General features: G+C 57.5%; 1 protein-coding gene across 1 annotated transcript in view; it reads left to right on the top strand.

Moving 5' to 3' along the window:
• LOC122382562 (protein C-ets-2-like) overlaps positions 1–7,430 on the top strand; it is a 28,842-nt gene extending 21,412 nt beyond the window's left edge. The window contains exons 5-7 of the mRNA XM_043368061.1: positions 4,757–5,325; positions 5,648–5,805; positions 6,181–7,430. Coding sequence (XP_043223996.1) covers positions 4,757–5,325; positions 5,648–5,805; positions 6,181–6,244 — 791 coding nt within the window. The 3' untranslated portion in view covers positions 6,245–7,430. The remainder of the gene's footprint in view (positions 1–4,756; positions 5,326–5,647; positions 5,806–6,180) is intronic.
• Positions 7,431–12,195: the final 4,765 nt, after the last annotated feature.

The following is a 12,195-nucleotide window of genomic DNA, read 5'->3' as shown; positions in this document are numbered from 1 at the left end:
TATCATTTCCGTTCCTTCTACGGTTTCATTTTTGTAAAGTTTTATCCCATTTCCGGCTCATATTTTGTAGTAAATTGCTCCCGAAAACACTAGGATGATAGCCTTGGCTTTGGTATAATTAAACTCGACCGTTGTAGTATAATTAGGCACACAGGAAGTCTGAATTGGTGGGGGACCTGTCCTGGCGCGGGCACGCACGGTGGTGGATGGGTTCGATGCGGCGAGTTATCCTCGAAGGACCGAGGGTCAGGTGGTGTTCACCTTGCCTTAGTTCTCAGGCTTTCTCTAGAGGAGGCACATCCGGTCTAGATCTGCCCCTGTTCCAGTGTTTGTTACGGCCAGTAGACGTATGATGAAGTAATAAATCCACGACACAAAAGCTGATGGACGTTAGTTGCCAATCAGACTGTCCTAATAACGACGCTGCCGTTCGGTGGTGACAGGTCCTTCCAGACCATTCGCTCCCTCGCGCCTGCAGCTGCGGGTGGTGTCCAGTCGCGGCCGGCCGTCTGTCAATAATAGGCCCCCGAGGAATGTGGGCGCCTCACTGGCCCCATAACTGTCACCTTGTTATGACTGCCCGGTCCAGGGGGACGGCGGCGCCGGCCCGTCAGGCCTGTCCTCTCCTCTCCTCTCCATCTGCCGACCGGCGGTCCGCGCCCCTTCTGAGCCCCTCCCGACCCCCGCCGGCCGGGCCAGGGCGGAATTCACAGCCCTTTGTCCGGTCGGACGTCAATTTTACGGTGTTTATTTACGCGCGGCACGCTCGTGGATAGGACAAATTTGAGCCGTCTTTTTGTGCCTTCTCGGCGGAGCTGTGCGGTCGGCCGGTCGGGCCTGTTTTGATGAATGGACTCGCCACTCCATTCAGCGCCGGGTCTGCCCGCTCGGCCCGCTCGGTCCGGTCCCTGGAGTACCGCCTGTCACCCCCGCGCCGCCCGCCGCCGCCGCAGACACAGCCGAGGCTCGCCATTCATTCTCATGCGATGTGGCGGCCGTTTTTTCGGCGGTGCGCAGCGCGACTCGCCCCCGCCGCCGGCGCGCCGGAAGCGACTCGTTGACGCGCAGATTGGAGGCCATTGTGGGCTGCCGCTCGACACCCGTGGCAAGTATTCCGCGCGGCGTCGCCCGCGATGCGACTGATTTAACGTGTAACTCTTGAGGGCTGCGACTGCCGCGCCGTCCGTCGTCGCTCGGGCAGAGTTCGGCTGTCGTTTACACTCTGTATCAGACTGAGCGGCCCGATCTGAGACCCCGCCGCCAGATCAAAAGCAGCGCGCTCTCTATGGGCGCATTGATTCGATAACCTCTCATGGCGTGTCATCAGCCGCTGAGGGGAGCTGCGGCCCGGCCGCGCGCTCGGCTCGCCGGTTAGTTAGCGTCCGGCGCCGGTAAACTTCAGGGCGCGATCCCGTTCAGCGGTGCTGACGTCTGTTCCAATTGCGATGTCGTCTACGGTGGTGCGCGCGGTTTTTCTCTCGAATGTAAGCACAGCCGGGATTTAAATGTTTTCATTTGCTAAAAAGGACAAACAGCGGGTTGTTCGGCGTTTGGCGGTGGCGGATCAAACGCACCGCCGGCGCGCCGTCTTTGATCTCGCCGCCTGACCTCGCAGCACGTGCGGCCGGCCGGCGCGCCGGCGCGCCCATGACGCTGTAACTTTACCCGGCCTCGGCGGCCCGCTGCACGCCCGCACCTCATAAACGTCGGCAATTGGCAGGCGGGCCGCGCGGCGGCGGTGGTGGTCGCCGAGTCTCGGAGGCTGCGCGCCGCGCCGCTTCCGTCGCTGTGCGCCGCTGTTTGCCGCCGCCGCGGTCAAACAGTGCGGCTCGCGCGCGGCGCACGGCGTCAACAGCGCGCCGGAAGCCGGCGATTGGCGCGCCGGGCCGCGCGGGTCGCCCGACCGGATCCCATGAGCGCGCGACCGCCGTGCGCCGGAACCGGCCGACCGGTGCCGGTCTGTGGGTCAGGCGCCGGTGCCGGTCTCCGCGCCGGCCGGCCGGCCGCTCCGGCCGCCGCGCCGCCGAGAAGCACCGGTAATGACGGTCCTCTCCGGCCGCTGCCGCCCACCGTCTGCGCGCGAGCGCTCCGTCAATTTGTCATTTCTGCGGCCAATCAGCGGCGCAAAAACAGTGTCGGCGCGGCCGAGAGAGCGGCTGTCGGCCGCCGTGAGAACGGGCGCCGCGCTCGGGCGTCTGGGCGCCGCTGCTCCCCCGCCGGATGTGATGAAGGTGGACCGGACGCGGCCGGGCGCCGTGGGAAAAGGGTTAAATCCAGGGTAACCGGAGACGGCTACCGAGGGGACGGGTGGAGAGCGGCGGGCCGGGGACAGTGAAATGGGGAGCTGCTGCTCATCGCGCGGCGGCCCGGGAGTGGTTTGGAGGGGTGGTGGGGTGCGGTGACGGTCGGTGGGACGCGGTGGAGAGGGTTTTGGAGACCAGTGGAACAGCTGAGACGGTGTTGGCAGATTCCTGCAGTCGGTTTGGATTACGCTCCCTCCCAACCACGCCGTGGCTGGTGAAGAGATATGGACCTGGCCGTGACAGACACTCAGACAGGTAGACGGACATATTTATTACGAGTGTATCCAGCTGTCGCGCCCGTCGCTGTCCGGTCTCGGACAGATAAACACAGTCCGGACAGCGCAGGCCACTGCGCTGATGTCAGCTGTTTGGGGCCGGCCTGCCAATGGATATCGACTGTCTTACCCCTAGACAATGAATGGGGGTTTTAGGTCTAAGAGCTGAAATCGAATTTATTAGTCGATATAAGTGAGGATCACCGTGTAATGTCCCGATCGCTGATGTAGAACACCGCTCACTGCCTGCTCTCTGACGACCAAACAGCTCGGCTCAGCTCCGGCTGACCGAGCTGCCGACAGCCGCTGGGCAGCTGGCCGCTGACCCGTCCGGCGCCCACGGCAGTGACCGCCCCCCCCCCCCTCCGGTGGGCTACTCCCGGCCGTGTTGGCACCGACCACCGGCCGCCGGAGCCGCCGGCGGGGCTTGAATGAGTTGTAGTGGCGTTCTCGGCGGCGGCGGCGGCGGTGGTAGCGGTGCCTGGAGTGCCGACTGCGGCGGTGGGTGGCGGTCCCGGTGTTGCATTTGGCCGCTTCCGTGACGTGTGTGACCAACTCTCGGAGCCGTGTGAGTACACGTCGCTGTCAGTCCCCAACCCATTCCGATATTTTGATAGCCGCTGAACCTTGCAAAGTCTCACTCAGTGGTCGGTCCTGCTGGCCCACCGCCGCGCCGGCGGCTCCTGCTCGCACCGTAAACCCTGTCCACGGACCCTGCGTCGCCCGTCCCGAATGAATGACCGACCGACCGTCCGACCGGCCGCTCGGGGCCGATTTTGCCGACTCAGGGCTCTGCGGCGACTCTGACGCACCCCGCGCCGGGAACGTCAACTGCGCGCCGCCGCCGGCCGCGCCGCTCGGGGCCGCTGCTCGTTTTTCGCACGGTAATTGCACCGGCGCTGGTCTGTTTGCGATCTAATTAAACGACTCTGGAGCCAAGGCCGGCGGCGGGCCGGGCCATTGTTGGGAGCTCCTCGCCCCGCTGCTGCTGCCTCTCTGGTGCTGATAGAGGTGGGGGTGGAGGCTTTGTCACGAGTGACACGTCGCGCCGAGACTCGGCCTCAGATCAGATAGCGTCGTCTCTGTTTTGATTTATCCAACACTTTCCTTCAGTTCAACAGAATTGGAATGAAGTGTCTTATGTCTCTGGGTACCTCAGGGCTTATCTGGGCGTGGCTGCACGGTCATTTCACTGCTAAGATAATGAGCTATCCCCAACACAGCACTAGATTTGCCTATTCTGCGCTATATCGGACGAATTGAATGTTTTCACCGACGGCCGTTCTGCGGTGAATGCTGCTCTCATAATGTCCTGACGTCTGTCGGGGGCTGTATCGCGTTTGCACGCTTCGGTGCGCGGCTTTCAGCGCTGCAGCCATGCTGCGCTGTTCGGTACCGGTCACGGTACATGGTGATGTACGCGCGAGAGGGTAGTCGGTACCGGGCCGGTGGATATCACCCCGTTCACCGGTCCGGTCCGGCCGGACCGTGGCGACATGTCGAACATGTGTCTGGGGACGGGGCGGACGGTGTCGCGACGTCTGGCCTGTCGCCGTCACTGCGGCGGACCGCAGCTCGGCACAGCGCGGCGCGGATCATTACTGAGGTGCTCCGAGCGCCGGTCAGTCGGCCAGTCCGCCGTGTTTCTGGACAGCCTTGGAGCCGACCCGCAGCCATCCATCTTCTCACACCGTCGTGTAGTGGCCGGCCAGGTGGCGGTCGGACAGGTCTGTGAGCCGCCGCCGTCCGTGGGGTCTGCCCGGGACGGCGCCGGGCCCAGCCGCTCGTTAGGAGCGTGCAGAGCCGTGCAGAGCGGGCCCAGAGCACGTGTGGTGAACTGGCGGTCAGCTGAGCGGTGGGGCGCCGAGAAGGGGGAATAAGAGGGGGCTCAGGCCCTGCCGGCTGGGTAGCCGGTGTTTGGGAGAGATTTTGATGAGCTGTCGATGTGACCTGAGCTGTGTCATGAGACTTTGCCCGATGTTCGACCGTTGACTGTTGACCTTATATAGCAGCATGACGTACTGTTTTGTAAACTCCGTGCGACATGAAACCGGTGACCTCTTTGTGAGTGATGATGTCTGAAATCAGCCGTCATTCGGTCCGTGTTTTCTACCGGAAATTACCACCCGATGCCGGTGACCTGACCTGACCTGACCGGCTCTCTCCTTCTCTCGACAGGTGCATACGGAGCGCAGATGGCCGAGCCGATGCAGGGCATGGGCGACGAGCCGCCGGCCTACGTGCCGCAGCACTACGAGCCCGAGTACCCGCACATGGCCGACCCACACCACCCACCGTACGCCGAGTCCGGCTCGCCAGAGTTCTACCCGGCCTCGGGGCTGGAGCTCAAGTACCGGCCGCCGCACAAGCTCTACCCGCCCGCCTCGCGCTACGAGGGCTACGCCGACCACTACGGGCCGGGCGCGGGCGGCTTCGGCGGCGAGCAGCACTACCAGACTGTACCGCAGGCGGCCGAGTGGCACCCCGAGCTGATGGGCCACGGGCCGCCGCACCCGGCCTTCCTGCCGCCGCACCACCGGGCTCTCGATTCGCCGCTGCAAGCCGAGGTCAAACCGGGCATGATGACGCCGGGGTACCCGCAGGGGGGCGCCGGGCCCTGCTTCACCGGCTCCGGACCCATCCAGCTGTGGCAGTTCCTGCTGGAGCTGCTGACGGACAAGTCGTGCCAGAACTTCATCTCGTGGACCGGCGACGGCTGGGAGTTCAAGCTCACCGACCCGGACGAGGTGAGACACCTGGCGGATGATAGGGAACTAGCGAGAGCTCTGGTGGATGGCAGGGGAACTAATAGAGCTGCTCGAGATGCTCTGTTCTTTTTATCTATTAGGTCTCATTATCCGGAGTGGTTCTATTTGTTTCTTAAAGTTCGTAAGTGATGATTGATGATAAAGTTGAAACGTTATTTAGCCGCAAAAATAAACTGTAAAAGTTAGATGTTTTGCCTTTCATCATTGTGCTTGACAGCTCGTACGATATATTCGTCCCTGCATATATTTGTCAAGTCCTTGTAACATACCGGCACATCTAACCGTGTTTCTGTGACCGCAGGTGGCCAGAAGGTGGGGTAACCGCAAGAACAAGCCAAAGATGAACTACGAGAAGTTGAGCCGGGGGCTGCGATATTACTATGACAAGAATATCATCCACAAGACGGCCGGCAAGCGCTACGTCTACCGGTTCGTCTGTGACCTGCAGAGCTTACTCGGGTGAGTTCGCAGTCACAACTCACAATCACTACCCACAGTCGCAACTCAGAATCACAGTCACTACAGCGCTAGCTACTCACCTGCGTCGATGATTGAGACTGCTCTTGTCAGGCTGTTTCTTTTGATGCTAGCTCAGCTCTGAATAGGTAATTGACGGTGAGCGACGGTATGGTACGCTCGATTTATAATCTACGAATTGATATTAATATCATAAGGTTTATCGTGTTGTGCTAGGTCTACGCACCGAGCTGTGGATGTGTTGTTAGACCCTGGCTGCCCTCTGTCCCGTTGTTCTGTCGGGCAGTTAGGGCACTGCTGACGGCTCCCCCTCTCTCCCTCCACTGACGACTAACGTCCCCTCTCTCTTCTCTGCAGGTACACCCCGGAGGAGTTGCACGCCATGGTGGACCTGAAGCCGGACAAGAAGGAGGACGACTGAGCGTCCCCCTCCGGCCCTGCGCTCCCCTCTTCCAGTCCAAAGATGGCGCCACCGGGCGCGCGGCGGGCGCGCCGGCCGGCCGCTCGGGCCTGGCGAACTGTACCTGAAGCGTTAGTTCGCGCGCCCGCCGCACCGCGGCGCCACCGGAGTGAACGGCTCCGGCCGAGTCATCGGACCGTCTCAGCAAGAGAAGTGATCTTAAAGGACTTATTGTTTGACTAGTCTGCCGGTGGCCGGTCTGCGGCCGCCGGCCGTCGAACTGACCGAGTTTTGATGATTTTACGCGCTGACATCGCACGTCAGTCCGCTGGCTGTCTGAGCAAGCCGCGGGGCGTGTTTTGAGTCGCTCCAGGCCCGGTCCTCCTCCACCGAAATCTACCGTCTTTCGGGGAGGGACCACCGGCCGGGCGACTCATGCTCAAGTCCGCCCGCGATGCGGTGGATGTGCTTTTCTACCGGTTTTGGCCGGCGCTGTAGCGGCGTTGTGAGGTTGTTCGGAGGCGTCGTGCCGGCGGCGGCGCCTCCTCTCATGTTATTCGGGCCTCGGTCGCCGAGTTCATAGTGCCGGGCGGCGCGGGCCGCCGCTCTGGGTGGCCGCAGATGCTGTGTTACTCCGCTTCGAGCCGCCGTGCCCGGTCAGTCAGATCTGTTATTTGTTGTCGGTGTCTCGGAGGTCCCTGTCGATATTGGACCCGCTCGGGCGCCACCCCTGTTTTCCACCGCGAGTTTCTACCTTTGACAGCGCTCCGTTCAGTCCGACGTGATACAGGTGTGGTTATTTATTGCGGGCGCCGCGCCGCGCCGCGCCGCTCCGTCTTCCGGCCGGCGTGTGGCGCTCCGAGTGTTGTGATCTCGCCGAGACCGGTCGTGTCGCCGCCGGCGGTCCCGGGGCCGCCCCCCTCCCCCCACCCCGACCGCCGACCCCTCCCCCCAGCGGCGACCGCCCAACTGCGAAGCATTACTCCCAGGCTTAATTACATTTTGTTTACGCATATCATTTGTTGAAAATGATGCCACATAAAGTGCCTTGTACATATGACGTACGTGTGTAATTATTTTTGTAACCGATATGATCAACCTGACAAATTGTAGTATTTGAGAGTGCATTTGAGTGAAAAGTGAGATGACAAATATAGACATGTTGTATCAACAAATTGTTTGAATACACGAGCTGCAAATGTGCTAAGTTTGTCGATTTTTTAGCATCCACATGCGTCGTAAATGGTTTAGTTGACATGGGATAGGAAAGTAACGGTTTCTGTTTCCGCCGTTTGTGTAGCTTATCAGGACTCTAAGCAAGATAACGGTACAAAGGCAATCGGCGTAACCCCACTTTATGGCACCGTTATGTCATGCAAGTGTTCTGAATTACACAAGAGCGTCGCAGTTAGCCCAAAACTGATAAACGCAAACATCAAGTAATCCTGATATACTGAAGTCAACAATACTGCTGGATGAGTAGTAAGGATATCTCAAGCAGATTTCTGCATTAAGGGCGAATTACTTCTTCGAAATGGTAGGCATACGAATTTTCACGACTTGTCATCTCCGAAAATAGACTCATTAGTTTGCACTAAACGTTTGTAGTCACAAATCGAGTACCTGCTGGAAACTGGATCTGATCTGACTGATCGCCAGCTCGAGAGCTGCGATGATACCCGGAGTTTTGGAGTGTCCTCCAGTCCCACAGCTGTAATACCCGGAGTTTTGGAGTGCCCTCCAGTCCCACATCTGTAATACCCGGTGGTTTTGGAGTGGCCTCCAGTCCCGCACCTGTGACACCCGGTGGTTTTGGAGTGGCCTCCAGTGTGAAGGGTCGGCGCTCAGCTGGAGTGGCCTCTCGATCCCCGCTGTTTGCCGATACACTCATCCAACCAGCTCAGTTGCAGTGTTCCCCGTAAAATGACAATGTTTGCACAGGGGGCGCATCGGTCAGCTGCGAACGGCCGAGCCGAGGGTAATAGGCAGGGGACGTTAAAATCGGCACACTGCACTGGTGACGTCATTACAGGGCTCTGGTGACGTCAAACACCAGGACAATCGTGACGTCATTACAGGACACTGGTGACGTCATAAAACTGAACACTCGCTTCGTCAAATTAACGAACGCACTGGTGACGTCAAATGAGGAACCATAGTTATTTCAGGATACTAGTGACGTCAAAATAGAGAACCGATGGCGTTGCAACAAGGCATTAGAAACGTCACACTATGTATGCTAATGGCGTCACCCTGGCACATTGTGACGTCACACTGGGACACTGGTGACGTCATCGGCGTGTCGGATCAGCGTGGAGAGCCTGTCAGCGCTCAATGGCCTTTTGACCGTTCCCGTTTATTGTTCGGCACTTGTGACACCTCCTGCCGATTCAGCTGTTAAAACAATCCGGTGTCGATGAGTGCCTCAATGGCATGCCCTCAGCTGGTGTTTTGTGATACCTGTTTGGTGATTGGATTGCTGTTCGTTTTATTATGCTCTTATAGGTAAGTACCGTCTTGAATTGAAATGAGCAGAGCGATAAACGTCTAGATAATTGAGTCGGGTAGGCATGTATGTGTTACAGGCCGTATGAAAACTCAGTCCGTTTGCAAACGGCCTGACCCGATTCAGGCCGTTTGCAAACGGCCTGGACAGCCCAGTCAGTATGCAAACGGACTGAAAAGTCAGGCCGTTTGAATACGGGCTGAAAATTGAAATTCCAGGCTGTATGCAAACCGCCTGAAATTTCAGGCCGTTTGCAAACCGTCTAGGCCGTATGACAACTTTCCAGACACCAGGCCGTTTGCAAACGGTCTAGGCATTTTGAAAACAATCTGGTCTGCATGAAGTTACAGCTGGACAATGTTGAGTTTGTTGAAGCACGACCGTTTCATGACATTACATGGCACCATGAAATCCTAAGGTGCATTCGGCATCCGGAAAAATATTGTCACTCGGATATTCTCCGTCAGAAAATTATTGTTGAGCGCCCATCTTCAGCATGTCTCGTTATCGCGATACCTCGTGATCCCTGATGATTCTCGCTAGTTCTGGAAAATTATCCCTGATTTTCCCGATGACGAATGCAGGCCTGGTCAGAAAGAGATTGGCAGAACTGAGACCCTGCCCGTATAGCGCCCGGTCGACCCGGGCTTCCCCCGGACTTCAAAGTTTCGCCTTCCACCGCAATGGTCAAGTATTGCCGGCGTACGCCACTGCACCGGCCAGCCGCCGGCGGTCGACCGGGCGCGGTGAGGACTCTAATGTGAACCAGTGGCGCGGGAACTTCTTCCAGACTGGGGGGGGGGGGGGGGCTGAATGATAATAGAGATCAACCTAGGGTACCTCCAAATCTAGTTTTCTCACCGGTGCGTATGAATCTATGAAATTATGTTGGTAGATTTCCGATTTGGCGATTCCTCCAGCTGGGGGGGGGGGGGCTCAAATACATTACGAGCCCCCCCCCCAGCCGAAAAGTTGGAGGGGCTCAGCTCCCGCTAGCCCCCCCCCCCCCCCGGTTCCCGCGCCACTGATGTGAACTCTGATGTCTATTGCGCGCTCCTGCGTTTTATGCCGCAAAATAATCGGGGAGTCTTGTAGTGATACGTTTCACCAGAATTCACCAGTAGTGGCTTCACCAGGCTCCATCAACTGGATGGCCGTACACAGGCGGACCGTGGACTTGTATCATTAGTAATATTGTCGAAAAACGTCCGGGCCGAGCATCAGCACAGTAAGAAAATGTTCGACGCATGTAGACGAGTCATTCGGCATGGAATGCGCAAGCATTCACATGGATGTAACCTGATCATCGACCAACCTGGATCCATTAAGTTCAATCTTCAGAGGCTGTTGTACTTCGCCAGACCGTTTGAAAACTGACTAGACTGTTTTCAAAATGTCTAGGCCGTTTCAAACTGCCTAGGCCGTTTTCATACGGCCTGATATTTCAGGTGGTTTGCAAACGGCCGGCTTTTTCAGGCCGTTTTCAAACGGCCTGACTGGGCCAGGCCGTTTGCAAACGGACTGGGTTTCCATACGCTCTGTAACATATGCACTTAGCTGGGCATGTGTCGAGTTATTCCGACACAGTTAAAATGATGAGACTCGGAGAATCCTACCAAACTTTGGCAGGTGAAAATACTAGTCGGGGTGGGGGGGGGGGTCACGAGTTACGACCTCTCTCGTCATTTCTTGTGAATATCTTTAACGGAGTATTCATCACGCTCTTGTTCCGCACTTCTTAGCTATTGCGAACTTGATTTTTAGGTTGCCTGAGGTCAGGTCACCAGGTCATGTCTGGTGACCTACTTCGAAAGAACCGTCTTGCCCAAAGGCATCGAACTAGCGAAAAAAAATCCTGATCTCTGACTAAACAACATTCTAGATAATTTTCCTCGCCATCCTTTCTAAAGTCAAGGCTACCGTTTGCCACTGCTTGGCCTAGCGACGAAGTTATGGGGACGTGACGTTCCCCTCGCTTTGATTTGATACGACCACGGCGCCGGTACGGGCTAATGCACGCCACCTTATATTATACCTATCCGTCCATATAGGGCCATCCTGCTCAGCAACATTGAACAACACCATGCATGGTTATTGCGACGTAGAACCCATTCGCCCACTCCTTAGGTCCAGTGGCGGATCCAGGGGGGGGGGGGCAAAATGGGCATTTGCCCCCCCAAAAGGCATGATTTTAACATTACGCCTATGGACGATGCATGGAAAGAATCGATAAATTTTTATGGTTTGCCCCCCCCCCCCAAACCTCTGAGCTGGATCCGCCTCTGCTTAGGTCATCGGCTACAAATACAAAATCTGCGGCCTATCTACGCCGACTGCCCACTGGCTAAGCGCGGCCTCTTGTCCGGCGCATCAGACCTGCTATCTGTCTGAACACGGCGATGATACGGCTAAGTACAGACCCCCGAGTGGTTCGCTAACAGTCGGCCGGCCGCTCAAGAGGCCCGGCCTGTTGACGGTAGATAAGTGTTCGCTTTCTCAGTGGTCAGCTAACGCCGGCCGAATTTGCTGATGGCGTGGGACGGTCATGCATAGGTATGCTATCGTCTGTAAGCGGACTGGAATTTGGCGTCGGTTTTGTTTGCTCGACGGTATTAATCAGCACTAGCTTATGAACCAAATTAAATATGAAAATATTTGAAGAGGGACGGTGATATGCGTTGTATTGGGGTCCTTCTGCACGGGGACCGCTGCCCAGCGCAGTTGTCCGGATTGACATCTGTGACGTCTGAGGTCAAAAGGTCGCGGGACGGGGTATTCTGGAGCGGCAAATACAGAACGAGAATCACAGCACGAGAGTGTAGACGTGGCGGTGGCGGCAGAGCTCACGGGAGTTGGAGGAAGGTATGTTGACATAAAATACTGTCTTATATAGATAATCAAACTATCCCCACATACCTACAGTTTCATCAGAATGCATTTTTGACTTTCGTATCATTCATTAACTACATCTGGATAAGCCAGCGCACTCTTACCGGCCGTCCCGCTCGGCCGTCCTCCCAACTCCTCTCCGCTCAGCGGGGGGTCTTGCGGGGCATGTACCGTCTCACCGGCGGCGGCGAGTGCCGTGTGCACCGCCTATCGCCGCGCCGAGCTGTGGTCATGTGCATTACGTTAGTGCCGTGCGCTATCGAGATAGCGTCGCAGAAAATGGCCGACGATGTACTGACTGTTTCAATCATTGCATTGTGTGAATAACCGGAGAGATAACGTAATCACGACATGCGTCGTAACTTCTGCCTCCGACTAATTCTTCTGCGATTATTGGGATTATCAGACTCGACAGTCGCACAACGGGAAAAGTCGCAGCTGTCGGACGCCCAGACATCAATCAGAGCGGCTGTTCGCATTGTGCGGGGTATTCTATTATTCCTAACACCCCTCTCTGATCTGTGCGCCCGAGTCTGCTCCCCGACTGTCCGAGTGACCCAGTCGAGGCGCCGCCCGC

Source organism: Amphibalanus amphitrite, unplaced genomic scaffold (genome assembly GCF_019059575.1).
Source record: "Amphibalanus amphitrite isolate SeventyFive unplaced genomic scaffold, NRLGWU_Aamphi_draft 000142F_arrow, whole genome shotgun sequence".
Lineage (NCBI taxonomy): Eukaryota > Metazoa > Arthropoda > Thecostraca > Balanomorpha > Balanidae > Amphibalanus > Amphibalanus amphitrite.
Note: the sequence above shows the minus strand (reverse complement) of the source record. Positions and strands in the feature narration are given on the sequence as shown.